Source organism: Somniosus microcephalus, chromosome 3, assembly GCF_052327205.1.
Source record: "Somniosus microcephalus isolate GS21.2 chromosome 3, FLI_Smic_1.0, whole genome shotgun sequence".
In the NCBI taxonomy this organism is placed as follows: domain Eukaryota; kingdom Metazoa; phylum Chordata; class Chondrichthyes; order Squaliformes; family Somniosidae; genus Somniosus; species Somniosus microcephalus.
Genome location: NC_140989.1, coordinates 124,026,376 through 124,053,372, shown reverse-complemented (window position 1 = coordinate 124,053,372; position 26,997 = coordinate 124,026,376). Strand labels below are relative to the sequence as shown.

At 43.7% G+C, this 26,997-nt stretch overlaps 1 protein-coding gene across 1 annotated transcript in view; it reads right to left on the bottom strand.

Annotated features, from left to right (window-relative positions):
• ehbp1 (EH domain binding protein 1) overlaps nt 1–26,997 on the bottom strand; it is a 321,338-nt gene that overhangs the window by 50,605 nt on the left and 243,736 nt on the right. Inside the window, exons 18-21 of the mRNA XM_085977747.1 lie at nt 22,700–22,830; nt 9,853–9,991; nt 9,561–9,670; nt 8,487–8,610 (exon numbers count right to left, since the gene is read on the bottom strand). Of these exons, the coding sequence (XP_085833873.1) occupies nt 8,487–8,610; nt 9,561–9,670; nt 9,853–9,991; nt 22,700–22,830 (504 nt within the window). The remainder of the gene's footprint in view (nt 1–8,486; nt 8,611–9,560; nt 9,671–9,852; nt 9,992–22,699; nt 22,831–26,997) is intronic.

Genomic DNA, 26,997 nt, shown 5'->3' with positions numbered 1-26,997 from the left:
AACAATGTGACTGGCACAATCCGCAGCAAAGAAGCTATTTGTGACGGACAAAGGACGCGTTTTTAAAAATTCTTTTCATTAGCAGCCGAGGCAGTTTTTGCAGTGCATCAATGTGGAGGCAATTAGGGCAGTTGTAGCACTGGAAATGCCAGCAACTTCAACCAAAGTTTTCTTGGGACAGGGAGAATGCCTGGCCAAGCCAAGTAATGTCCATTCCACATTGGAGGCGGTGTAGTCATAGCACCACCCTGCCAGTAATTAAAAAGAAACCAACAAAAATAACATTTAGGGAGAGATTCTCAACAAGCTCAGTGTTATTTTTCTGTAACAGAGGTAACAATAGTCACTTTAAAGTTTCTGTGGCTTGTGACATCCCAGTGTTCAGATGCAATTTCAGTGGGACATGAAAACACTGGAAACAATTCAACAGTGACTGAGTTAGGCATTACTAAATATAATGCAGCATACCCTGCAGAAAAAAAAGGTCGACAGTGGTTAAAGGAATAGCATACCTTAATTTAAATGATCATATTTTTTGCAGTTCAGTAGTATAATTTCACAGTAACTTATTTAAATTGCCAGACTTACTATAAGCTTAGTTACTCAAAATGCTATTTACTACATTATACAGAACTACAATCAGTTCCAGCATTTTGAATTTGTAACTTGGCACATCAAATTGTAATATTAGCACAGCATGTTACAATCACCAATTTGTCTTGTATCTTGCTGATGGCAAATATTAGTCTGGAAAGTATACAGCTTTGATACTAAGCATTCACTTGGGAGTTCCTAGGATCACTTCCAGTTTGGCGCTGGGTGGAACTGAGGTAGCAATAGAATACCCTTTGTATACTCTTTCTAAATGCGCTACTCCATTCACTAAGAATACAAAACAAGTCATTTAAAAGAGGGAAAAGTAGCAACAAAAAGATGTACAAACAAGATATCTACTTTGCATTGTTATATTGGCTTGTTGTAGGCTGCAGATAATGAATATTGCTCCAAGCAGGGTTTGTTGAAAAGCACCGATTATTCTCCACTCATATTGTTAGATTAAACTTAATATTGCAATTTTACTATTGCAACTAAATATTATATTTTTGAAACTGCCACTGAAATGTCTTCAAAGGTGGTGGTTAGTACAAATATTAATCTTCAAAAAACAAACTACAATAAGCTCATTGTAGTTTGTTTTCTTGCAGATCAATATTTACACTAACTACTGGAACTTCCTGATGTATTTATTAACCATAATATATATAGGATAAACTGGTGACTTATAACTTTGCTACTGCATCATGTGGGGAAATGTCAACTCAGCCTTATAGCCTTGATCTGTACTCGCTCTGTCACAATTTACAGGTTTTTGCACCAGATATTCACTTGGGTTCACTGTCACCAGTCAGTCTTACAAGCAGACCTCGCATATCTTACAATCTAGAGCGCAACTTTTACTCCCAACACCTAGTTAGAAAATAGCATGAGCCAGGAATCATAAAGTCGAATTCTGGCCCCAAATACTGACGACTGAAATATGCCAACAAGTAAATTCTCTCTTTACAGAAGGCAGACGGAAATAGCACTTTACCGAGATGAGACACAGCTTCAAACCATTAACTGGCTTATTTAAATAAAATACCTTAAGAAAGAAAAGACTTGCATTTATATGGCACTTTTGACGACTTCAGGACGTCTCAAAGTGCTTTACAGTCAATTAAGTACTATTGAAGTAGAGTGACTGTTGTAATGTAGGAAATGTGGCAGTCAATTTGTGCACAGCAAGCTCCCACAAACAGCAATGTAATAATGACCAGATTTTAGTAATGTTGATTGAGGGATAAATATTGGCCAGGACACCGGGGAGAACTCCCCTGCTCTTCTTCAAAATAGTGCTATGGGATCTTTTACATCCACCTGAGAAGGCAGACGGCTTCGGATTAACATTTTATCCAAAAGACAGCACAGCTGACAATGCAGCGCTCCCTCAGGACTGCACTGGAGTGTCAGCCTAGATTTTTGTGCTCAAGTCTCTGGAGTGGGACTTGAACCCACAACCTTCTGACTCAGCGGCGAGAGTGATACCGACTGAGCCACGGCTGACACTTCAGGAATAGTATACAATTTTCACAGTAAGTACAATTGATTTCCTTACACTTTTTAGTTATGGAAAACAATGAAGATGCGACTTACTCTTTGAAGATGGGCTCACCTTCTCTAGCTAAATTTCTGAAGCTAAGATGGTCCAGATTTTAAAACACATGCAGCTCTTGCTACTGTGAAACACAGCTCACCCTGTGCCTGGGAGAAAGAGAGAGAGTGAGAAAGGGTGATAGAGAAAGGGCGAGAGAAAGTGTGAGAGAGAGAGAAAGTGTGAGAGAGAAAGGGCAAGAGAGAGAGAAAGGGCGAGAAAGAGAGAGAGAAAGAGAGAGAGAGAAAGTGCGAGTGAGAGGGAAAGAGCGAGAGAGAGAGAAAGGGCAAGAGAGAGAAAGTGCGAGAAAGAGAGAAAGTGCGAGAGAGAAAGTGCGAGAGAGAGAAAGAAAGGGCGAGAGAGTGCGAGAGAGAAAGTGCGAGAGAGAGAAAGAAAGGGCGAGAGAGAGAGAAAGTGCGAGAGAGAGAAAGAAAAGGCGAGAGAGAGAAAGGGCGAGAGAGAGAAGAGAGAAAGGGCGAGAGAGAGAGAAAGTGCGAGAGAGAGAAGAAAGGGCAAGAGCGAGAGAGAGAAAGTGCGAGAGGGAGAGAGGGCAAGAGAGAGAGAAAGTGCGAGGGAGAGAAGAGAGAAAGGGCGAGAGAGAGAGAAAGTGCGAGAGAGAGGGCAAGAGCGAGAGAGAGAAAGGGAAAGAGCAAGAAAGGGCGAGAGAGAAAGGGCGAGAGAGAGAGAAAGTGCGAGAGAGAGGGCAAGAGCGAGAGAGAGAAAGGGAAAGAGCAAGAGAGAAAGGGCGAGAGAGAGAGAAAGGGCGAGAGAGAGAGAAAGTGCGAGAGAGAGGGCAAGAGCGAGAGAGAGAACGGGAAAGAGCAAGAGAGAAAGGGCGAGAGAGAGAGAAAGGGCGAGAGAGAGAGAAAGTGCGAGAGAGAGGGCAAGAGCGAGAGAGAGAGAGTGTGAGAGAAAGTGCGAGAGAGAGGGCAAGAGCGAGAAAGGGAAAGAGCAAGAGAGAAAGTGCGAGAGAGAAAGGGCGAGAGAGAGAGAAAGTGCAAGAGAGAAAGAGATAGTGCGAGAGAGATAGTGCGAGAGAGTGTGAGAGAAAGTGCAAGAGTGTGAGAAAGTGCGAGAGTGTGAGAGAGAAAGTGCGAGAGTGTGAGAAAGTGCGAGAGTGTGAGAGAAAGTGCGAGAGAGAGAAAGTGCGAGAGAGAGAAAGTGCGAGAGTGTGAGAAAGGGCGAGAGAAAGGGCGAGAGAAAGGGCGAGAGTGTGAGAGAGAAAGTGCGAGAGAGAGAGAAAGTGCGAGAGTGTGAGAAAGTGCGAGAGTGTGAGAGAGAAAGTGCGAGAGAGAGAAAGTGCGAGAGTGTGAGAGAAAGTGCGAGAGAGAAAGTGCGAGAGTGTGAGAGAAAGTGCGAGAGAAAGTGCAAGAGAGAAAGAGATAGTGCGAGAGAGAAAGTGCGAGAGAGAGAAAGTGCGAGAGTGTGAGAAAGTGCGAGAGTGTGAGAGAAAGTGCGAGAGAGAGAGAGAAAGTGCGAGAGAGAAAGTGCGAGAGAGTGCGAGAGAGAGAGTGTGAGAGAGAAAGTGCGAGAGAGAGAGAGAAAGTGCGAGAGAGAAAGTGCGAGAGAGTGTGAGAGAGAAAGTGCGAGAGTGTGAGAAAGTGCGAGAGAGAGAGAAAGTGCGAGAGAAAGTGCGAGAGAGAGAGAAAGTGCGAGAGAAAGTGCGAGAGTGTGAGAAAGTGCGAGAGAAAGTGCGAGAGAGAGAAAGGGCGAGAGTGTGAGAAAGTGAGAGTGTGAGAGAGAAAGTGCGAGAGAGAGAGAAAGTGCGAGTGTGAGAAAGTGCGAGAGTGTGAGAGAGAAAGTGCGCGAGAGAGAAAGTGCGAGAGAGAGAAAGTGCGAGAGTGTGAGAGAAAGTGCGAGAGAAAGTGCAAGAGAGAAAGAGATAGTGCGAGAGAGATAGTGCGAGAGAGAAAGTGCGAGAGTGTGAGAAAGTGCGAGAGAAAGTGCGAGAAAGTGCGAGAGAAAGGGCGAGAGAGAGAAAGTGCGAAAGAAAGGGCGAGAGAGAGAGAAAGGGCGAGAGAGAGAGAGAAAGGGCGAGAGAGAGAGAGAAAGGGCGAGAGAGAAAGGGCGAGAGAGAGAGAGAAAGGGCGAGAGAGAGAGAGAAAGTGCGAGAGAGAGAGAGAAAGTGCGAGAGAGAGAAAGTGCGAGAGAGAGAAAGTGCGAGAGAAAGTGCGAGAGAGAGGGAAAGAGCGAGAGAGAGAGCGAGAGAGGGCAAGAGAGAGAGAAAGGGCGAGAGAGAGAGAGAGGGCGAGAGAGAGGGAAGGAGAGAAAGGGCGAGAGAGAGAGAGGGCGAGAGAGAGGGAAAGAGAGAAAGTGCGAGAGAGAGAAAGTGCGAGAGAGAGAGAGAAAGTGCGAGAGAGAGAGAGAGAGGGCAAGAGAGAGAGAAAGTGCGAGAGAGAGGGAAAGAGAGGGAGAGTGTGACAGAGAGAGTGAGAGAAAGTGCAAGAGAGAGAAAGTGCGAGAGAAAGTGCGAGAGAAAGTGCGAGAGAGAGAAAGTGCGAGAGAGAGAGAAAGTGCGAGAGACAGAGAAAGTGCGAGAGAGAGAGAAAGTGCGAGAGAGAGAAAGTGCGAGAGAGAGAAAGTGCGAGAGAGAAAGTGCGAGAGAGAGAAAGTGCGAGAGAGAGAGAGGGCAAGAGAGAGAAAGTGCGAGAGAGAGAGTGCGAGAGAGAGAGTGCGAGAGAGAGAGTGCGAGAGAGAGAGTGCGAGAGAGAGAAAATGTGAGAGAAAGTGCGAGAGAGAAAGCGCGAGAGAGTGTGAGAAAGTGCGAGAGAGAAAGAGCGAGAGAAAGTGCGAGAGAGAGAGAAAGTGCGAGAGAGAGAAAGTGCGAGAGAGAGAGAAAGTGCGAGAGAGAGAGAAAGTGCGAGAGAGAGAGAAAGTGCGAGAGAGAGAGAAAGTACGAGAGGGAAAGAGGGAAAGAGAGAGAGAGTGTGAGAGAAAGTGCGAGAGAGAGAGAGAAAGGGCGAGAGAGAGAGAGAGGGAGAGAGAGAGAAAGTGCGAGTGAGAGAGAGAGGGAGAGAGAGTGTGAGAGAGAGAAAGTGCGAGAGAGAGAGAGAGAAAGGGCGAGAGAGAGAGAGAGAAAGTGCAAGAGAGTGAAAGTGCAAGAGAGAGAGAAAGTGCGAGAGAGAGAGAGAGAAAGTGCGAGCGAGAGAAAGTGCGAGAGAGGCCGAGAGAAAGGGCGAGAGAGAGAGAAAGGGCGAGAAAGAGAGAGAGAAAGTGCGAGAGAGAGAAAGTGCGAGAGAAAGGGCGAGAGAGAGAGAGACAGGGCGAGAGAGAGAGAGAGAAAGGGCGAGAGAAAGGGCGAGAGAGAGAGAAAGGGCGAGAGAGAGAGAGAGAAAGGGCGAGAGAGAGAGAAAGCGAGGGAGAGAGAGAGAGAGAGAGAGAGGGAGAGGCTGAGAGAGAGGAGAGAGAGAGAGAGAGGGAGAGAGGCTGAGAGAGAGAGAGAGAGAGAGAGAGGGAGAGAGAGAGAGAGAGGGAGAGGCTGAGAGAGAGAGAGAGAGAGAGAGAGAGAGAGTGAGGGAGAGGCTGAGAGAGAGGCAGAGAGGGGGAGAGGCAGAGAGAGGGAGAGGCAGAGAGAGAGAGAGAGAGAGAGAGAGAGCGAGAGGGAGAGGCTGAGAGAGAGAGAGAGAGGCTGAGAGAGAGAGAGAGAGAGAGAGAGAGAGGGAGAGGCTGAGAGAGAGAGGCTGAGAGAGAGAGAGAGAGAGAGAGAGGCTGAGAGAGAGAGAGAGAGGCTGAGAGAGAGAGAGGGGGAGAGGCTGAGAGAGAGAGGGAGAGGCTGAGAGAGAGAGGGAGAGGCTGAGAGAGAGAGAGGAAGCAAGTCATCCTCAGTTCCGAGGGACTGCCTAAGAAGAAGAAGAAGCAGGTTCATTTTGATTTGCCCTTCCTTGTATCGATTTAGAAGAGACTGTGGGGGCTGCACTCTGAGTTCTTTCCCTGTGCCTCTCCATTGTTCTTTCCAGCAGATTTGATGTACAGGTCTCTCCAGGCTGAGATTCAAGGCTGTATTGAGCAGGATGTGGATGAAGAGCAAGATCAACCCTCTCCTTTAAGAACTGGCCGGCGCCACTGTGTCTGTGTTCCATTGCTGACTGACATCATATGAGCTTCGCCAGCGCTCTGAGGTAGCGCCTCGCTCCTCGGCCTTTGCACCTTAAGAGAGGTGTGTAGCGCCTGATTTAGCGCTCCAATCAACTCCAGGGGCGATAAAAGCCAAGTTTGCAGTTGGAGGCAATAAATAGCGCCAGGCGCTAAACTTTGCGCACGGCCGATAATCGGGTCCTAAACGAGGCGATACTGAATTTTTCCCCCTAAATATATGATCCTACCTCTGTATAGATAACCAACATCTCAAAATATCATTGTCAGCCTAAATCAATTTTCAGGCTATTGACTTATTGTTGAGAAAAATGGTGAATCTAGTGTTGCAGAAATATTATGAGTTTAAAACTCCAACTCAGGCAACACAGTAAAAATCCAATTTGTACACCCTCCAATATCCTTTCAGTACCTGAGAAATAGTCTCATCAAAGTCAGGTACAACTTCAAGACCACTTCCTTTGAATTGAAAATTGTAAATGCAAATGTACAAACAAAAGAGTCTACCAAGAACATTCTCATAAACTTGCCAACATGCAGCTCAAGAGTTCTACTGACAGAAACTAGTCACCTACTCAAATTCTTGGTTGGAGAATTCTGCTCAATGTGGTTGGGTTAAAAGAGGAGAGAGAAAATAATTTTAAATGGAAGCAAAAACTGCAATTGCTATTATTTTGAGTTTTTAGAATCTAAAGATAGGCACTTAGTATCATGGAAAGTCATCAATCTGCAAATATCTTGTGTTTGACATAGTGCCTAAAGCCCAAAAATTCAGGACTGGCCATTTTTGGGTGTGTGGGGAGGGGTTGGATAAATACTCTACTTCAGAATGCTGAGGTTGGAGGCTTCACAGATATTGTGGCTCATTGTAATAGAGTCGACATTACAGCCCACCGGCGAAAACACAGGAAAAACCAGGCCACTGCGAGAGGGCAAGATAATGCGGGGCCAGAGGCTGGGGCGGGGGGCAGGGAGAGGGAGACCGAGGCGGGGGCCTGGAGTCGATCGGGGCTGGAGAATGCGATCGGTGGCCGGGCGGGGGGTTGTGGGAGAGGCCGTGATCGGGGGTCGGGAGAGGTGGCTGGGGGGGGTGGCAGGGTATTTTGCGAGCAGCAGTGATCGGATGCTTTAATGTGTAGTCAGGAAGACCATTCCTGCTCCTCCCGGCTCCACATTCAGGTAAGCCACTTGCCTTCTTTGTAGCAGCCGATCCCCAGGGAGGGTTTCCCTGAGTGTAGCTCGTGATGGCATTGGCTGCCTCAGGGCAAACCAATATTGGAGGGAAACCTGATGCAAGTGTTAGGCCTTTTATTTGGATATGCAAAGAGAATAACGACTGCTTCAGGCGTGGGTATTAGATGCCTCTTGTTTGTCCTTAGCCAATGTGCCGGGGGAGGGGACGATTTTTCGGCCAGACGTGTGCGCGCGATTCCTGCGCTCCATTTTGGCGCCTTTGGTTTCCGCGCAGCGTCCGAAAAACGAGCGCTGAGCGATTCAAGTTACAGGCCTAAATCTTCCTGTGATGTTAACGGAGTAAAAAGGCTGTGCCACATATCAGCTTGGCTTTGTTGTCCCATTTCCTTGCGTCTAAAACCATGAAGACATGTTTTTTAAAGCCACTATCTTAATCTAGTATCTATAGAACTAAACTTGTGTATGGAGTAATACATTTGCGTATCATGCTGTCATACTATTATTGTAAAGGAAATACTATTATTGTAAAGGAAGCTGAAAATAACATGGGATTCTTCCTACCTACTCTTGTGAAAAATAATTGTCGAGTATCTATAACAGCACTCAAATTTTTGCTGTTTAGTCAATATAACCTTCCATTTGCTCTGTATACGGTTTCATGCAGTACTTGGCTTCAGCAGGCCAACTGTTTTTCTCTGAATCAGTAGAACAGTGGAGATCTCACATTTTGCTGCAGCATATCAATGAGGCACGGATATGTATTCCAGCTCTGCATGGATGAGCACACTGTTCAATAGTGCTGGCTCACACAGTATCAGGGTGAGTTATCACTTCCCATGAAGGCACTCTTATCACCAGTGCCCAGAGAGGTGGCTGCGACTCACAGCCTTTCATTTTCAAGGCAGTTTGCTGAACATTCAGGCTTCAAAGATTCACACTTTCAAACTCTATAAGAGTTTGTGAACACTCAATTTGCCAAAACTGTTTACAGTGTAATTGGGCACCGTACCTGTGTCCATGAGATAGCGAAGGCGCTTCTCCACCACTGCGGCCCGTGTGTCAATTTGCTTCTGCTCATTCTCCAGCGCTGCCAATTCCCCGACAACATACTGACTGGTGTCTTTGAACCCTTTCTGTTGACAAGGAAAAAAATTACTACATTAAACAAAATATATAATACAATTATAAAAAGGTATCATGCTTTCCTTAATTCAGTGCATACTGCAGAAAATATGTTGGTGTTTACAGATTTTGCCTAAACCATTATCAGAACTCCGAAGAAAAAAAAGTTAAATGTGAGTATTAATGTTAGTTCAGATGTAAAAAAAACTCATGTTTAATAAATGCTTTTCCGTTTATAAATATCTGCTGATATAGCCCTTCGGGTATATTCTCCATCTTGTGTACTGTAATCATCAATGTAAAATTTTGGGAAAAAAGACCTCAATTAAGATAATACATTTTCCATCCTTTTCCTGAATTCTTCTGCATCTGTCCATCAATAAGTTCCCTCCTTGCTGTCCATCAAATTTTTCCTCACAAATCAATTTTACAGATGATCAGCCCATTTTCCCACTGTGCTGAACCTCCCCATTAATTAAGTGAAAAAAATTATCATATATATTATATTAATGCAAACATCATTCAGCTGGTAATTCATGGCTGATCTGTATAATGGAAAGGTTGAACACCCATTAACCCATGCCAACAAAATGGGTTGTCTGGGAAATTCGAGCAGGTCTCCTGTGACTTTTCCTTCCAACTGAAGCTCGCTGTATCTACTTTTGTAATAATTAAAATCCTCCTGGTAGATCAATACTGGAATCTCTTTATGGGAAGTGCCCTGATGGAAATGTCTCAAGGATGCTGAGGCTGTGCAAGTCTGAAAAATTCATCTTTTATCTGACAATTATCACTACACTGCAGACTAATTCAATGGTGCACCCCTTTCGCTTTGCATTGAAAATGTGTGAGATTGACATCTGAAAACCCAACATCTCATTTTTTACCAATAAAGACAGCATTTCCTTATATGGCCAAGAAATAATCAGCAATCACTAAACCACAGAAAAATTAAACATACACTAAGTACTTCATCTTCTGATGGCTTTCTCTGAGTTGTTTCACATATTTCTGTTCTTTCCTCATTTCCTTTCTTCGCATCTTCTTGTATTGATCTCTGCCTTTTAATCTCTTTTTTAAAAAAAAGGGAAAGATATTCAGAAATTGGTTAAAATTATCAACTCCACCTTGAGCACAGGAAATGATTTATACAGAGGAGGTTAATTTCAGTCTTGGTAAAAAGCTTCTCTGACAGCTAATCAGAATTAAATGCTATATAGCATTTTAACATTCTTATCTTAAGAGTTCCTCACCTGGTCTGCTTTCCACATACTGACTAAATGACTGTAGATGGGTTCGTCTCACGGCTGAATCTTTATTGAACACCACAGGACTTCGCAAACGTTCGGTAGCTTTACGTAATCGCTCAGCGCGATGATCTTCCATTTCATTCTGTCAGGAATGACCAATTAATTTTTTTCTATCATTATCCAACATTTGCTTAAATTTATATCCCAATTTAATAAAAAAAAGTCTAATTCCTATATATTTGCAAAGATGAGCAATGGAACAAAAAAAATCATCTAGTTCTCATCAAAGAATTTTTAAGCCATGATTTATATCTGCCCTATATTAAATACTAACATCTGAAATAATTGCTTTGTTGCCTTATCCTAGCCTGCTACAATACTAAATAGGAAATGACTAACTTACCCTGCTTGTTTCTCGCACTTCTCCGACAAGAGCTAGTTTCTAATATTGTGCCAATTGAAATAGCCCACTATGACAGGCTAAAGGTTAAAGGGTACTGGGGAAGAGTGTGGACAAAGAAATAAAAATCACCGACTTGCATTTTATTGTCCAAATCTTTTTGTGTCTAATTTATAAAAACTTTAATAACCTAATTTTCAGCTTCCTTTTTCTAGACCGCCAATATTTATGCATCTGAATCCAGCATAGCATTCTGTCAAAACAAAATGTTCCCAGAGGACCCAACAACTGCGGTGTGTGGAAATAGCAGATACCAGGGTACGTTGTACCCAAAAATATTGCATTCTACTGCTAATCTTGTATTATTTCTAAGTGTTTTGAAAGTAAATAGAAAAAGGCTGAGATGCATGACTAATAGCTTAGCCTGCTGAATGTTGAAACTGGTTATCAAATGCTACCAAGGCTGTGCCCTTCCTCTGCATTAAGACAATCAGTAATGAGGGGGTCCTCTAATGGCCTATTCTCTTGCCTTAAGGAGGTGTGGGATACAGAATCCTCAAGAGAAGGAAACAGTTTACCCTCTCCTACAATCACAGAATGCCTCATTTACAAATATCTAAACTGCATTACAAACGCATTGAATCTGCAGTCAATTGCTTCTTGTGAGCAGAACAGCTTTGGGACTATTTTTTTTTAAATGTAAAAAAAAATTCCACCCTGACTGAAGCTCATAATCAAGTTATTAGAATGGCTTTTTTTAAGTCTTGTTGGCATTACACAGAAGATGAATTTTGTTATAGTCATAAATAATGTAACAAAAAGATTGCACTTACACACTTCTTAAAGAATGTAAATGCATTATGTAGACCAGTTTTTCTCAATTGTACAGTAGCTTGTGCAAAAGTATTACAACTCAACAGATAAAACAGTTAAATAGAATCTGGGGTAATAGTGGTCGTAAATATATGTAGAAATATGAGTTAAAAAGGATAATATTTAAAGACTAATTACTGGCAAACTAGATTCTCTGATTTCCTCCCCACCTCCCCCGACGAAAACACAAATACATAGAGGTTTTTCAAACTCACTTACAGCATTGTTAAATCTAATAAAATATATTTCCTCCATAACATGTTACCAAGGCCTAGCATTTGTGAACAAATACAGATCATTCTAAGCCTAGTAAGGTGTAAAAATATCAGTGTGATTAGCTAGCAAATCCCATTTTAGGAAACCTTTTTATGGCAAGGGACTTCTGCCACTTTACAAATTTATTCCTCTAAGCTGGGTTAATTCAGTTAGCTTGCCAATCCATTGTGTTTTTCTCAAGCCAGCTTCATATCGCATTAAATCCACTGCAGAAAGCTAAATTGAATGAAAAATCAGACTTGATCTGAGCTCCTCTTTGTTTAAAGAAAACACCACAAGTCTTCTGCTGCTACCTCACTTTCATCGCTTACGTATAGGAACTGACAGTGTAAGGGAAAGCAATGAAAGTCATTGTTTTTCAACTTCAAAGACCCTCCTGTGGAAGGAAATAATTTCAGTCAGCATTGGCGGTCCCCAAAGATGTTGCAGGTGGGTGAAAAGTTATACTGAAAAGAATTTGCTCCAAAGCCAAAAACATACTGTTAACAAATAATGCACTATGAAAATTCTTAAATTAGACTGATGCAATGGTTTGGCCATTTTACTCCATGCAGTTTTCATGCTAAGTAATGTGCAAAAATAAATTGACATAAATAAGCTGTTCAGGAAAGATAGGGAAGGAAAGAAATTAGGTGGAGTGGCAGTATTGGTTAAGGAGAATGTTACAGTGCTGGAGAGAGGATGTCCTGGAGGGGTCAAGGACAGAATCTATTTGGTTAGAGTTAAGAAACAATAGAGGTGCCATTATACTACTACGTGTATTCTATAACCCACCAACTAGTGGGAAAGATATAGAGGAGCAAAATTGAAATTACAGAGAGGTGCAAGAACTATAGAGCAGTAATAATGGGGGACTTCAATTATCCTAATATAGACTGGGATAAAAATAGTGTAAAGGGCAAGGATGGGGGAAGAATTTCTGAAGTGTGTTCAGGAGAACTTTCTTGATCAGTACGTTTCTGGCCCAACGAGGAAGGAGGCATTGCTGGATCTGGTTCTGGGGAATGAGGTGGGTCAAGTGGAGCAAGTGTCAGTCAGGGAACATTTAGGGAACAGTGATCATCGTATCATAAGGTTTAGATTAGCTATGGAAAAGTACAGGGAGCAATCTAGTGTAAAAATACTTAATTGGAGGAAGGCAAATTTCAGTGGGTTGAGAATGGATCTGACCCGGGTAAATTGGAATCAAAGATTGGCAGGCAAAACTGTAATCGAACAATGGGCTGCCTTTAAAGAGGAGATGGTTCGGGTACAGTCGAGGTACATTCCCACAAGGGGGAAAGGTAGGGCAACTAAAGCCAGAGCTCCTTGGATGACGAAAGAGATAGAGAATAAGATGAAGCAGAAAAAGAGCGCATATGATAAATGTCAGGTTGAGAATACAAGTGAGCATCAGGCTGAATATAGACAGTTCAGAGGGGGAGTGAAAAAGGAAATAAGCGGGGCAAAGAGAGAGTATGAGAATAGATTGGCACTAACATAAAAGGGAATTCAAAAGTCTTCTATAGGCATATATAAATAATAAACGGGTAGTAAGAGGAGGGGTGGGGCCAATTAGGCACCAAAAAGGAGACCTACGCATGGAGGCAGAGGGCATGGCTGAGGTACTAAATGAGTACTTTGTATCTGTCTTCACCAAGGAAGAAGATGCTGCCAAAGTCATAGTGAAAGAGGAGGTAGTGGAGATACTGGATGAGATAAAAATTGCTAAAGAGGAGGTACTAAAAAGGCTGTCTGAACTTAAAGTTGATAAGTCACCAGGACCGGATGGAATGCATTCTAGGATGCTGAGGGAGGTTAAGGAGGAAATCGAGGAGGTACTCGTCATAATCTTCCAATCCTCCTTCGATACGGGGGTGGTGCCAGAGGACTGGAGAACTGCAAGTGTTACACCCTTGTTCAAAAAAGGGTGCAAGGATAAACCCAGAAACTAGAGGCCAGTCAGTTTAACCTCGGTAGTGAGGAAGCTTTTGGAAACGATAATCAGGAACAAAGTTAACAGTCACTTAGACAAGTGTGGATTAATTAAGGAAAGTTAGCACGGATTTGTTAAAGGCAAATCGTGTTTAACTGACTTGATCGGCTTTTTTGATGAGGTAACAGAGAGGGTTGATGAGGGCAATGCGGTTGACGTGGTGGATATGGACTTGCAAAAGGCAGTTGATAAAGTGCCACATAATAGGCTTGCCAGCAAAGTTGAAGCCCATGGAATAAAAGGGACAGTGGCAGCATGGATACGAAATTGGCTAAGTAACAGGAAACAGAGAATAGTGGTGAACGGTTGTTTTTTGGACTGGAGGAAGGTTATACAGTGGTGTTCCCCAGGGATCGGTTCTAGGACCACTGCTGTTCTTGATATATATTAATGATTTGGACTTGGGAGTACAAGGCACAATTTCAAAATCTGCAGATGACAAAACTTGGAAGTATAGTGAACAGTGAGGAGGATAGTGACAGACTTCAAGACGACATAGACAGGCTGGTGAAATGGGCGGACACATGGCAGATGAAATTTAAGGCAGAAAAGTGCAAAGTGATACATTTTGGCAGGACGAACGAGGAGAGGCAATATAAACTAAAGGGTACAATCTTAAAGGGGGTGCATGAACAGAGACACCTGGGGGCATATGTGCACAAATCATTGAAGGTGGCAGGGCAGGTTGAGAAAGTGGTTAAAGTAGCATATGGGATCCTGGGCTTCATAAATAGAGGCATAGAATACAAAAGCAAGGAAGTTATGATGAACCTTTATAAAACACTGGTTCGACCTCAACTGGAGTATTGTGCCCAATTCTAGGCACCGCACTTTAGGAAGGATGTGAAGGCCTTAGAAAGGGTGCAGAAAGGAGTTACGAGAATTATTCCAGGGATGACGGATTTCAGTTACGTGGATAGACTAGAGAAGCTGGGGTTGTTCTCCTTAAAGCAGAGAAGATTGAGAGGAGATTTGATAGAGGTATTCAAAATCATGAGGGGTCTAGACAGAGAGAAACTGTTCCCATTGGCGGAATGGTCGAGAACCCGAGGACACAGATTTAAGGTAATTGGCAAAAGAACCAAAGGCAACATGAGGAAAAACTTTTTTTACGCAGCGAGTGGTTAGGATCTGGAATGCGCTGCCTGAAAGGGTGGTGGAGGCAGATTCAATCGTGGCTTTCAAAAGGGAATTGGACAAGTACCTGAAGGAAAAACATTTGCAGGATTACGGGGAAAGGGCGGGGCAGTGGGACCAGCTGAAGTGCTCTTGCAGAGAGCCGGCACGGGCTCGACGGGCTGAATGGTCTTCTTATGTGCTGTAACCATTCTATGATTCTATGAATAGTGGAAATGGCATAAACTACATGCAAACTTTAGAGCAGCTTGTGGTTTTCACTTTACCCTAGGTAACAAACATTTATTTAAACATTTCAAGAGACAAAAATCCTATTCTTTTATCATTTATATTTGTAAGCACCTAGAAATCTATTTGTTTCAATCATGTATGGGTAGAACCATAGATTGAACTTCTCCTTACTGCCTTTCTGATTATATTATGTTGTGCTCATGATTCTGCACGTTACTGATACTAAACAGTTTGTCAGAATGTTAGCTGCTGCCACACTTATCAGTTGCAATGCTCAATTTAGTATGAACAAGTCTGTCTATGCAAAACGGTTGTAAAACAAGTTGAAAAAAAGTAATAAATCCAGTAGTTATAGCAATTCTAAGCTTATTGATTGTATTGCTACATCAGAGCAATACTTCCACATTTTAAAGCATTTTGCTGGCTCTCTTCCTGCAGTCACCTTCAATGGGGAGAACAGGTGAGCTGCAGAATTCTCTACAGATGTAAGATTGCTTGCTGTGGTACTGAGATGGCTTGTGATAGTCTTTGCCCTAGCCAGGACCCTGCCCAGATTGGGACACTAAGCACCAGCAAGTTATGCCACTTAACTGCATTGTTTTTAAACTATATATTCTACAATACCATTTTTCATATACACACTAAGAGGTTATACTTATCAAGAAAGACTGAACAGGCTGGGGTTCTTTTCTCTAGAAAACAGAAGGCTGAGGGGTAACCTGATAAAGGTCTTTAAGATTATGAAAGGGTTTGATAGGGTAGACAGAGAGAAAATGTTTCCACTTGTGGGGGGAGACCAGAACTAGGGGCCATAAATATCAGATAGTCACTAATAAATCCAATAGGGAATTCAGGAGAAACTTCTTTACCCAGACAACTGTTAGAATGTGGAACTCACTACCATAAGGAGTAGTTGAGGTGAATAGCATAGAGGCATTTAAGGGAAAGCTAAATAAATACATGAAGGAGAAAGGAATACGTTATGCTGATAGAGTTAGATGACGTAGGGTGGGAGGAGGCTCGTGTGGAGCAGAAACACCGGCATGGACCAGTTGGGCCAAATGGCCTGATTCTGTGCTGTACATTCTATGTAATGTTCTTCTCCCCTAAAAGCATTGACTCATGCTGGGGTATGGTTCCATGTGCACTCTCTGTTTCCATGCTAAATTAGCCAATCTACAATGGGGGATGATCATAGTTGAACTCGACCCTGTCCACACATGGAAACTTTCCAACAAGTGTCACTGATCAGAAATGGCTGACTTTCTCCTCCGCAGGCAAAGGACATTGAAGTTACTCTTACTGCTGCCTTGGTTCAGATCACACTTGGAATTAAATCTGGCATCTACTGGTCGGTTTTGCTCACGACACACTACTTCCCAAATTGTCTGAGCCATCAAGGTAGAGTCCACAGTTAAAAAAAAAATCTCCATTTCATAATGATGTAAAATGGATCTCAATGAAGGCTGTACAATACTGGGCGATATGAGATACCCATCATTTTTTTTAAATCAGTACAAATTCCGCTGAACGAAGCCCACCAAATAAGTGAGTTTAATTTATGCCGTATGGACCTAATAGAGCAAGTAACAATACTGGCTCTGGGCTGGTGCAATGACAATGCAGCTGGCGTATTGTATTTCATTTGCTTCCAGGATTGCCCTAGCATGCACAATAATGCTTTTGGACAAAGACTGAAGGCCCAAGTCACTTTTTCCAGGTGCACACACATCAATCTAGTTTCTGATGTCCTTCTGGAATGGGTCAGATTTTTACTGGCAATGAGATTTCATTCATGTTGTGTCAGCTGTAGCTGTTGTAATGCAGCCAACAAACTGCGATAGTGAGTTCAGACTCTTGGTTCAGAGGGTATGAATAGAAACAGAACAGAGATACTGGTGCCAGGTGAATCAGCATGCTCTTGCTAGATTAGCAATTTGTTACCAAATTTACACCCAAATCATTTTTTTGAAAAGAGTTATGACAAAGACTTCCACCATAATTTTCCGTATGTTTAAATCTTGTGAACCTAGTGTTATTTACTTCTATATTATGCATAGTTTGTCACAAAATTGTGATTTAACTTCAATTCTGATTATAAACAGTAAAGCTGGAGAATTGTACACAACATTAGCTGATTCAATAACAACCACTTGCATTTATATATAGTGTGATATATAGCACCTTTATCATAGAAACTGTCCCAAAATGCTTTACAGGGCAGTGAAAGGGAACGAACATTGAGCCATGGAGGGAGAGATTAGAAGGGGTGATCAGAAGCTTGATTAAAAACCTACTTAAAATCCATCTTTTCAAAGGTCAAAGAGAAAACCAGAGGCGGAGAGATTTAGGGAGGGTGCTCCAGAGAGTAGGGAGAAGTGGCTGAAAGTTTCTACCAAAAATTATGAGGTAAAAGAGGGGGGTGGACAAAATACCAGAATTAGAGGACAATAAAGTTGAATTATTATTAATTAATTAAAGGTGTGGGAATAAAGGGTTTGAGAGGTTGCAGAGATGGCGTGGGGCATGACCAAGGAGTTGAAAATGAGGACACGCATTTTAAATGTAATGCTTTGGGAGACAGGAAGTCAACATAGGTCAGCAAGCATGAAGGCGTTAGACGAGCAGGACTCGGTGCAGGGCAGGATATGGGTGGCTGCATTTTAGACTAGCTGGAGTTGATGGAGGATGGGAGGCCAGGAGGCCAGTGAGGAGGGCACAAAAGAAATCGAGTCTAGAGGTGACAAAAGAAGTTTCAGCGACGGAGGGGCTGAGGTAGGGGTAGAAGCGGGTAATTGTGCAGAGGGGAAGAAAGCAGTCTGGTAATGGATAGGATGTGGAACTTGAGGCTCAGCTCAGGTTTGAGCAGGACACTAAGGTTTTGCACAGTGTGATTCAAATTCAGTGAGTGGCTGGACAGGGATGGAGTCAGTACTAAGGGAGTGAAGTTTGTGGTGGAGGGCACAAACAATGGCTTTGGGTTCCCCATGTTCAGTTGGAGGAAGTTGTGGTTCACCCATGACTTGTAGTGGGGTAAAAGGAAGCAGTGAAGAGGTTGGGCTGGGTGTTATCAGTATCTAGAACACCCATATACAAGCGGACGCTGCAGACGATGTCATCATGTTGACGAAGATAAGGAGGCCTATGGATAGATCCTCGGGAGGATCCAAAGGTGACATTGTAGGTGGGGTTGGGAAGAGAAGCCATCGCTGGCTGTGTTCAGACAGGCAGGAATGGAACCACTCAAGGACAGTCCCATAGAGCTGGACAACAGAGAGTGGTGATGGAATGTGATGTGCTGCAGAAGAGATTGAAGAGGACAAGGAGCAATAACACATCTCAACTGCTGTCATACCAGATGTCATTTATGACTTTGGCCATGGCAGTCTCAGTATTATGAGCAGAGCATAAGCCGGACTCATGGGATTCGAACAGCGAGTTTTGGGACCTGTGAGCAATAAGTTGGGATGCGCCAATACATTCGAGGACCTTACAGACAAAATGAAGGTTACAGGTAGGGTGGTAATTGATGTTCGAGGGTCTTTCTGGTGTTTTTAAAAGGGGGGGTTGTTTGTGTAGTCAGGAGTTCAGAGGGGAAGGGATCAAGGGAGCAGGAAGTAGACCTCGTGGAAGAGGTAAGTTTGGATACGGGCTGGAGGGGTGGGTAAGTGGAAGAGAAACAGCAGTGTGGTGGAGGGAGACTGGGGGAGTGGGAAGAGAGAGGGTGGAAAGGTAGCAGCAGAAGCAGCTGCATGGATGGTCTCAATCTTGGAGAAAGTTAGATCCATGAACCTTTCATACTTGATATTTGAGAAGAGGGTGGAGAGTTAGGTGAAAGTGATTTGAGGAAGCAGTTCTTCATGGAGAAGAGGAGCACTGGGTTGTGCTTATCCTCCAGGATAATCATAGAGCAATACGAATGAACTTGTATTTATATAGCTCCTTTCATGACCTCAGGACATCCAAAGTGCTGTACTTTTGAAGTATAATCACAGTTGTAATGTAGGAAAATACGTCAGCCAATTTACGCACAGCAAGATCCCACAAACAGCAATGCGATAAACGACCAGTTACTCTGTTTTAGTTGGTTGCGGGATAAATATTGTCCAGGACACCGGAAGAACTCCCATGCTCTTCTTCCAATAGCGCCTGAACGTTTTTTTACATCCACTTGAGAGGACAGACAGGGGTCTTGGTTTAACGTCTCAATGAAAGATGACTGAGTGTGGCATCAAGGAGCCCTAGTAAAACTGAAGTCAATGGGAATCGGGGGAAAAACTCTCCACTGGCTGGAGTCATAACTAGTACAAAGAAAGATGGTTGCGGTGGTTGAAGGTCAATCATCACAGTCCCAGGACATCGCTGCAGGAGTTCCTCAGGGCAGTGTCCTAGGCCTAACCATCTTCAGCTTTTTTTTAATTCGTTTATGGGATGTGGCTGTCGCTGGCAAGGCCAGCATTTATTGCCCATCCTTAATTGCCCCTGAGAAGGTGGTAGTGAGCTGCCTTCTTGAACCGCTGCAGTCCGTAAGGTACTCCCACTGTGCTGTTAGGGAGGGAGTTGCAGGATTTTGATCTAGTGACGATGAAGGATCAACGATATACTTCCAAGTCAGGATGGTGTGTGACTTGGAGGGGAACTTGGAAGTGGTGGTGTTCCCATGCGCCTGCTGCCCTTGTCCTTCTAGGTAGTAGGGGTTGCGGGTTTGGGAGATGCTGCCAGCATCTCCCAAAGCGACGCCCACATCCCATAAACACATTTTTTTTTAAATGGCACCTCCGACAGTGCAGCACTCCATGAGTACTGCACTGAAGTGTCAGCCTGGATTATGGGCTCAAGTCTCTCCAGTGGTGCCTGAACTCTCAACCTTCTAACTCAGAGGCAAGAGTGGTTATTCATTCTGAGGACAGCAAGGCATGGTATTGCTTGGTGTGGTCAAGCCAGGTCCAGTCATGAATGACTCGACCAGTGTACGCCAAGTATGTTCAAATTTATGACCCTCTGGCGTGAAGGAGCAAAATGAGAACTTTACCGGGGGAATGGCAGAGGTGGGAGACGGTGGTGATTTGGTGGGAATGAGGGTACCAAAAGCAGAGTAGTTTCAGTAGTTCAGCAGCAGCAGAGCTGTTGTGACAGATGGAGGGCCAGAGGAGGTAGAGCTGGATGTTTGAGAATGAATTAGTGAGGGAGCAGGGGGAGAGTTTTTTCTGGACGGTGAGGGTAGTGGGCTTGGAGATATGGGTGGTTATGGAGATGAAGAAGTGTTGGGGTTTTGGGAAAGTAGGACATGACCAGGATTTTGAGTGAGGGTGAGAACAAATTGAGCTGCTTGAAGAATGAGATGGTGCCGGGGAAGTAGGGGGGAGAAGTGAAGGGGGGACTTGGCGATAAGGGTTATGACATTACTGCAGTGGTTTGAGTGGGGTAAGTGATGGAAAGTATAGTAGGTTGAGGAGGCTTCATTGAGGGAAAGGAATCACGATTTATAAGCCATGTTTCTGTCGGCACAATGGCGGTAATCGGCATGGTTACAAAGAAGCAAATATTCTAGTAAGCAATACAGAGCAGGCAGTGACCAGCAGCGTTTGGGGACGGCAGTACGAGAAGCAAGTGGAATGGAGAAGAAATTGGAGAGGTTAACCTGCTGGAAGTCCACTGGGAAAGTTGATTACTGGAGCAGACAGTGAGACAGTTGGGGTTGCTGCTGTGGGAGAGCCAGTGATGGAGAATAGAAGGAACGTGCAGAGGGAAGTTGTGGGTTCAGTCAAAAAGAACAACACCTGGTATGGCAGCAGGAGAGAAAGTAGACTGAAGAAGTTGCGATAAAGTAGACTTTATTGCTATGATTTTGGCTCTGAAATACCAGTGTAGTCCTCAAAAAATCAATTTCCCAGTTTTATCATTTTTCTCTCTCTCAGCCAAGCTTCTTTGCACCACACATACCTCTTCAGCTGGGATGCCAGGATAAAGGGTTGCCCCACTTTGTCCTCAGCTGAAGCCAACATCACTCCTAATAACTGACCACTGAGAATTTTCTAGTAGGGCGAGCAGTCAATGTTAATTTTTAATTCCCCCAGGGTAGAATGATTCACTTTTATGAGGAACAGTAAAACAGCTGAGAAAACTCATCACAATGGTAACAGGTGGATTAGAATGACGTGCAGCTACAGGGATTGAACGTGCAGCCCTTTGGTTGGAAAGCAAGGACTCTGCCATTCAGACAACTCAAATACTAAATCTGTTTTTTCCCACTAAGTGGCGTAGAAATTCAATTGTGCAGCGCCTGTTTTTCGGACAAAGAATGAGCGCTGCAGGACCCAATATAGTGCGCAATATGCGGCGCTCATTCCGCGCTGGACGTACTGTGCGTGCCGGATTAAGGGTGCTCTATTGTTATCATAGGAACAACGGAACAGGAGTAGGCCATTTAGCCCCTCGAGCCTGTTACACCATTCAACGAGATCATCCAGGGCGCCCGCCTGAAACTGATGTTAGGCCAATTGCTTATGTAAATCAGGGGCCTAACACCTGTTTCAGACCCCTTTGTGAAATTTGATTGCAAGCTGTGGTCAGTTTATTCAGGTGCACAGCTGCCAAACCAACAGTTCTTAAACCGCTGGAGGCTGCCACCCAAAAGGTAAGTTTCAAGGTTTTTTAAAAAACTTACCTTGATGTACAACCAGGAGGAGCACTCTTGTGCACATTAAGATTGTGGGGTGCTGCTGGGCCACTGCTCCCACCCTCCACTTCCGAACTCACCTTCAGCTGGTGTCCAAGCCAACCCAATCTGCTGCCCCTTCGCGGCATTAGAAAGAAAGACGTGCATTTATATAACGTCTTTCGCAACCTCAGGACATCCCAACGTATTTCACGGCCAATGAAGTACTTTTTTCTTAAAGTGCAGTCACTGTTGTAATGTAGGAAATGTGGCAGCCAATTTGCGCATAGCAAGCTCCAACAAACAGCAATGGCATAAATGACCAGATCATCTGTTCTAGTGATGACATTTATCATAATGAGGCTAACAGACCAATTTTGCTGTTGTCTTGCCGCCAGCCTCATGAGGCCTGTACAGCGTGTTTCGGTCGCGATCTAAAGTCTAGGCCACAAAGATACAGTTAACCTCAAAACCAAAACAACATTCTGGTTGTCTTCTCTTCCAAGTATACAACACAGTAGTAATATTGCACTTCCCCAGTGTGTACACAGATGAAGAACAGCCCTTTTGCTCCTCCTTCTCACAATACAGTAACATTCCTACCCCTTCTGTCCAATGCCACACCCTGTCTCCTTTAAATGACATTTTTAAATTGCATTTTTGTGCTCATTAAGGTAAAGGATGTTAGTGGAAAACCTTCTATTCAGGATCCCAGTATCAGTGTCAAACATTCTCGGGTCAAGTTGATTGGTTGCTCCCTCTACTCTGCCCAAACAATCTGCCTCAACTGCAATCTCAGAATAATGCCTACAGCAATCTTTCCATTTCCCACACCAGTTTTCCTGTGACCTCTTCAAGAATGCCAATTTACGTAGGTTAGAGTAATTTAGTACGGATTAGGGTAATTCAATGTAGATTGGGGTAGTTTTGTATTATGGGTCAATTAGGAACTTGACGGAGTTTGCTGATCATCATTTCGTGAAGGATCCTTGCGGTCAGGAGAGACAGCAGGCAAAAACAACCGTCATCCCATCAATCTGGGCCAGATTTGAACCCAAATTTCAGCAGTGAAAGGCCAGCACCTAACCTAATTTGCCACCCAATCCCCTTCATGACTTCCTTTATATTAACTCCAGGCTTTGACTGCAGGTTGCCGCTGAACATTGAGAATTGACATAATGTGCAACATAACCAATCCAGTTATTCTGAGCTACCAAATAATGCCAGAAGTGTGTTCATTTTTCAGATTTCAATAACACCAGTCCCACTGGCACATCAAAACGTAGATGCCTTAACAAACCTTGAGTTCTTCTTGTTCTGTACTGTCAGCTGAGACTTTCTGGACAGCGGTAGATAGTGAATTTGCCACCTGTGGTTGAGCCTCTATGAGTTTCTTAAGCTTCATGTCAACCGACTTGCTATTTTGACTTCCTAAATTAACAGGTGAGAAGCAAATTGAAAATGTTAAATTCTTTTTAAAAAATGCAGTTTAAAAAAATAATTAGCTGCGACTTAAAAATTCATACTGGCAACAGAAACAAAAATCTGCTGATCTTAAGCAATAAATATGGAAAATACCAAGTCACATACATCATCAAGAATATATCTCCTTTCTTAGAAGCTGATAGTTTTCAGCCTTACATAAAGTAATACAAGAACATAAAATGCAATGGCTTGGATTCTCGTCCCATCGATGGGTTTATGGCAGTGTCCTGATTCCTGCCAATAAGAAACTGCCACTAACCTAGTATCATAGAATAATACAGCACAGAAGGAGGCCAATCGGCCCATCGTGCCTGTGCCGGCTCTTTGGTAGAGCTATCAAATTAATCACACACCCCTGCTCTTTCCTCATAGCCCTGTAAATTTTTTGCCTTCAACTATATATCCAATTCTCTTTTGAAAGTTACTACTGAATCTGCCTTTCAGGCAGCTCATTCCAGATCATAACAACTCGCTGTATAAAAACATCTTTCCTCATGTCACCTCTGGCTCTTTTGCAAATCACCTTAAAACTGTGTCCTTTGGTTACCGATTCTTCAGCCACTGGAAACAGTTTCTCCTTATTTACTCTATCAAAACCCTTCATGATTTTGAACACCTCTATCAAATCTCCCCTTAACCTTCTCTGCTCTAAAAAGAACAACCCCAGCTTTTCCAGTCTCTGCACATAACTGAAGTCCCTCATTCCTGGTACCATTCTAGTAAATCTCTTCTGAACCCTCTCAAGGCCTTAACATCCTTGACGCCTGCGCAATTTCCTCCCAGAATGCTCCCCTCATTAGCCGTGCAGGCAGTTTGGAAGCCAGAACACTGCCTTTCATTGGCTTACTACTGCTGGGGAAAGAGGAATATAACACTCACAATATCACTTTTAGCAAGCTGGCAGTGTTAAGTAGTTGTACAAAGGGAGAATTGATTTTGTTGGCACTTCTTGGTAAATGTTGTTTAAGATAAAGACAGCTTGATCAGAGATGTAAGTTCATTTCTGTGTATCCTTTCAAATTTTGAGAGTTGGATGCTGGCAAATGTAGACTTCTGTCTTATGAAGGATCTTGGCAGAAGCCTTTGAAAGTGATGGATTTTGTGAAGGTGTTGGGGGGGGGGGGGGGAGGGAGAAACAGAACAGGCAGGTGTGAAGTGACTTTTTTTGGTGAATCAACCTTAAGTTATTGAAAGTTCTAGGCTATCAGTTGTGCTCTCTTTACTATGGCTGCGGGCTCTCCTGCTCCACTGCTTGTGTAGCTGTGGGGCTGTCAAAGCAAGACTTTATTGATCTATAGACCTCGGTGACTGAGGGGCTATGTGTAGAGAAGAGATACCTTTGGTGATGCCTGACTCTAAAAGCCTCCAACCGAGCATCTTCAATATCTTTATCCTCTTCCTCTCAAAAGGTATCCCCATTGAGAAATTCACATTTATTTTTAGTGTATTTTGAGAAAATGTATCAGCACATTTCCTGATTCCACCCAGAAGTACTAAAAGATCACATTGCAGGCAAAGAAACACCAACTTTCAGTAGCAGTACATAAAATTATTTCCTCAGTATGGTATCCACTTTATGGATACCTTGCAGCAACTCTCACAACCACTAATTTAGTGCAGTTGAGGGGTTAGCCACAGCCCCTTGGCACCATTTAAATATGGCAGAGCGAATTTCTGGCAGGTCTTATAGGGCACTGGTGTTTTTTTAAGGAGGAGGATATAGATGCTGTTTTTAGTGGTGGATTTGAGGCAGCAGCCTTTAAGAATACATTTTACTCTGTTTACCAACCCAAATCCACCCATAAACGGGCAGTAACTCAGAAGAGAATCCAGCCATTAACTCATGAATGCAAGACCTCAGAATGGCTATGTTCCATATACATATTTCTAATATAGTTTTGAGTGACACACTTTCCATACTTCATCACCAAAAATGTGATTGGAAGATTCCCGAAAACTTTACAAGTTCACATATCTATCAATGTTTGAGTAAAAATAGGTAAAAACTGTTTAATAATAATTTGAAAACTCAGTAGAAGCTGAAAATGAAGAACCATAGCAATGATGCAACTATGTTGCATGAAAAACAGTAAGGTTCTTATCGGCAATTATATGCAATACATGCAGTAACAGAATGTTACACTATTTGATCATCCATAACACAATTACTTATGCAATTTTTGCCAGCTTTCAAAAATAAAATTTTCTCTGGCAACAACAACTATCTTAAACCTATAGTACAGGCAGGTAGAAACAGGGATAACACTTAGCTTGTGCATTTACCAAGTGACACACAGTTCACTTGAAGGCCCCTAATTTCCATTTAAATTAGGCAGCCAGTCCATAATGTAGCTGGGATGGGGTTGTGTTGATGTGTGAACAGCAGAGTGAAGATTTGAGAGTTTCAGTTGAGTAGTTGAAAAGCATTAATTGTTAGAGGAGAAAGGAAGAGGAAAGACCGTGGGTTTCAGGGAAGTTGATGGCGGGGAGTCGGAAACAGATCGATAGTGGCGAGTGGGTGATGAACTAAGAGTTTGTGCTGGGTGATGAGGAGGAAAGATACGGGTCCCAGACAGTTTGTTAATGAGTGGTAAACATAGAAGAGATTGTTGAGATAAAGTGCGAGCGGAAGAAAGATAGAGTGAAGGAGAGAATGAGGAGGAAAAGTATATATAACTATATAAATAAGCACTGAGGAGGGGAGTCCCATGGTTTGGGTGAATTTGTTTTATTTTACAGCTATACGGAGGGTATTGCGTAAAAGAGTGTTGCCGGCAGTGGTTCGTTGACTAGGGAAACCTATATTATTTATTATAAATAATAAAGGTACACTATGGGGGAAGCATTTCATGAATCCACCCCGGCAATGTCCCAACCCAACCCCACCCCACTGCAACTGGAGTCACAAGCTTTTGCCACAACTAAATCCTGAGCAGATTGTCTCAGGATGGGGATTCAGGGATTTGGTAGGATAGTAGTAGAGGTGCTGAGGTGTTTTTTAATCGTTTTTATGGGCTGTGGGCATCGTTGGCAAAGCCAGCATTTATTGCCCATCCCTAATTGCCCTCGAGAAGGTGGTGGTGAGCCGCCTTCTTGAACCACTGCAGTCCATGTGGTGAAGGTACTTTCACAGTGCTGTTAGGTAGGGAGTTCCAGGATTTTGACCCAGCGACAATGAAGGAATGACGATATATTTCCAAGTCAGGATGGTGTGTGGCTTGGAGGGAAACTTGGAGGTGGTGGTGTTCCCATGCGCCTTGTCCTTCTAGGTGGAAGAGGTCGCGGGTTTGGGAGGTGCGAAGCCTTGGCGAGTTGCTGCAGTGCATCTTGTAGACGGTATACACTGCAGCCATGGTACGCCGGTGGTGGAGTCAGTGAATGTTTAAGGTGGTGGATGGGATGCCAATCAAGAGGGCTGCTTTGTCCTTTATGGTGTCGAGCTTCTCGAGTGTTGTTGGAGCTGCACTCATCCAGGCAAGTGGAGAGTATTCCGTAACACTCCTTACTTGTGCCTTGTAGATGGTGGAAAGGCTTTGGGGAGTCAGGTGAGACACTCGCCGCAGAATACCTAGCCTCTGACCTGCTCTTGTTGCTACACGTGGTTTGTTCTGGAACTTAGTAGCACTGATCATGTCCATTGTGTCCCTTAGTGGGCGGAATCCGCATTGCGACTCTGGGAGGAGCTCTTCGGCCACTGGGAGAAGGCAATTGAGGAGGATTCTTGTGATGACTTTCCCTGTGGCAGACAGCAGGAAAACTCCTCTGTAATTACCGCAATCGGATTGTCACCTTTCTTGAAGATGGTCACAATTACGCGTCTCTGAGATCCCCTGGCATTGTCTCCTCCTTCCAGATAAGAGAAATTAGTCCATGAATTCGCGTCAGTATTGCTTCTCTGCCATGCTTTAGTGCCTCGGCGGGGATGCCATCTGCTCCTGAGGCCTTGTTGTTCTTCAGTTGTCAGATGGCCTTTTCAACCTCATGCCGGGCTGGGGTTGTGCTGAGATGGTGGCGGGTAGCATGCTGCGGGATGGTGTTGAGGACACTCGCGTCGAAGACAGAGTCGCACACACGTCAATTACAAGAGAAATGCAGGAAACAGCACCAACCGCT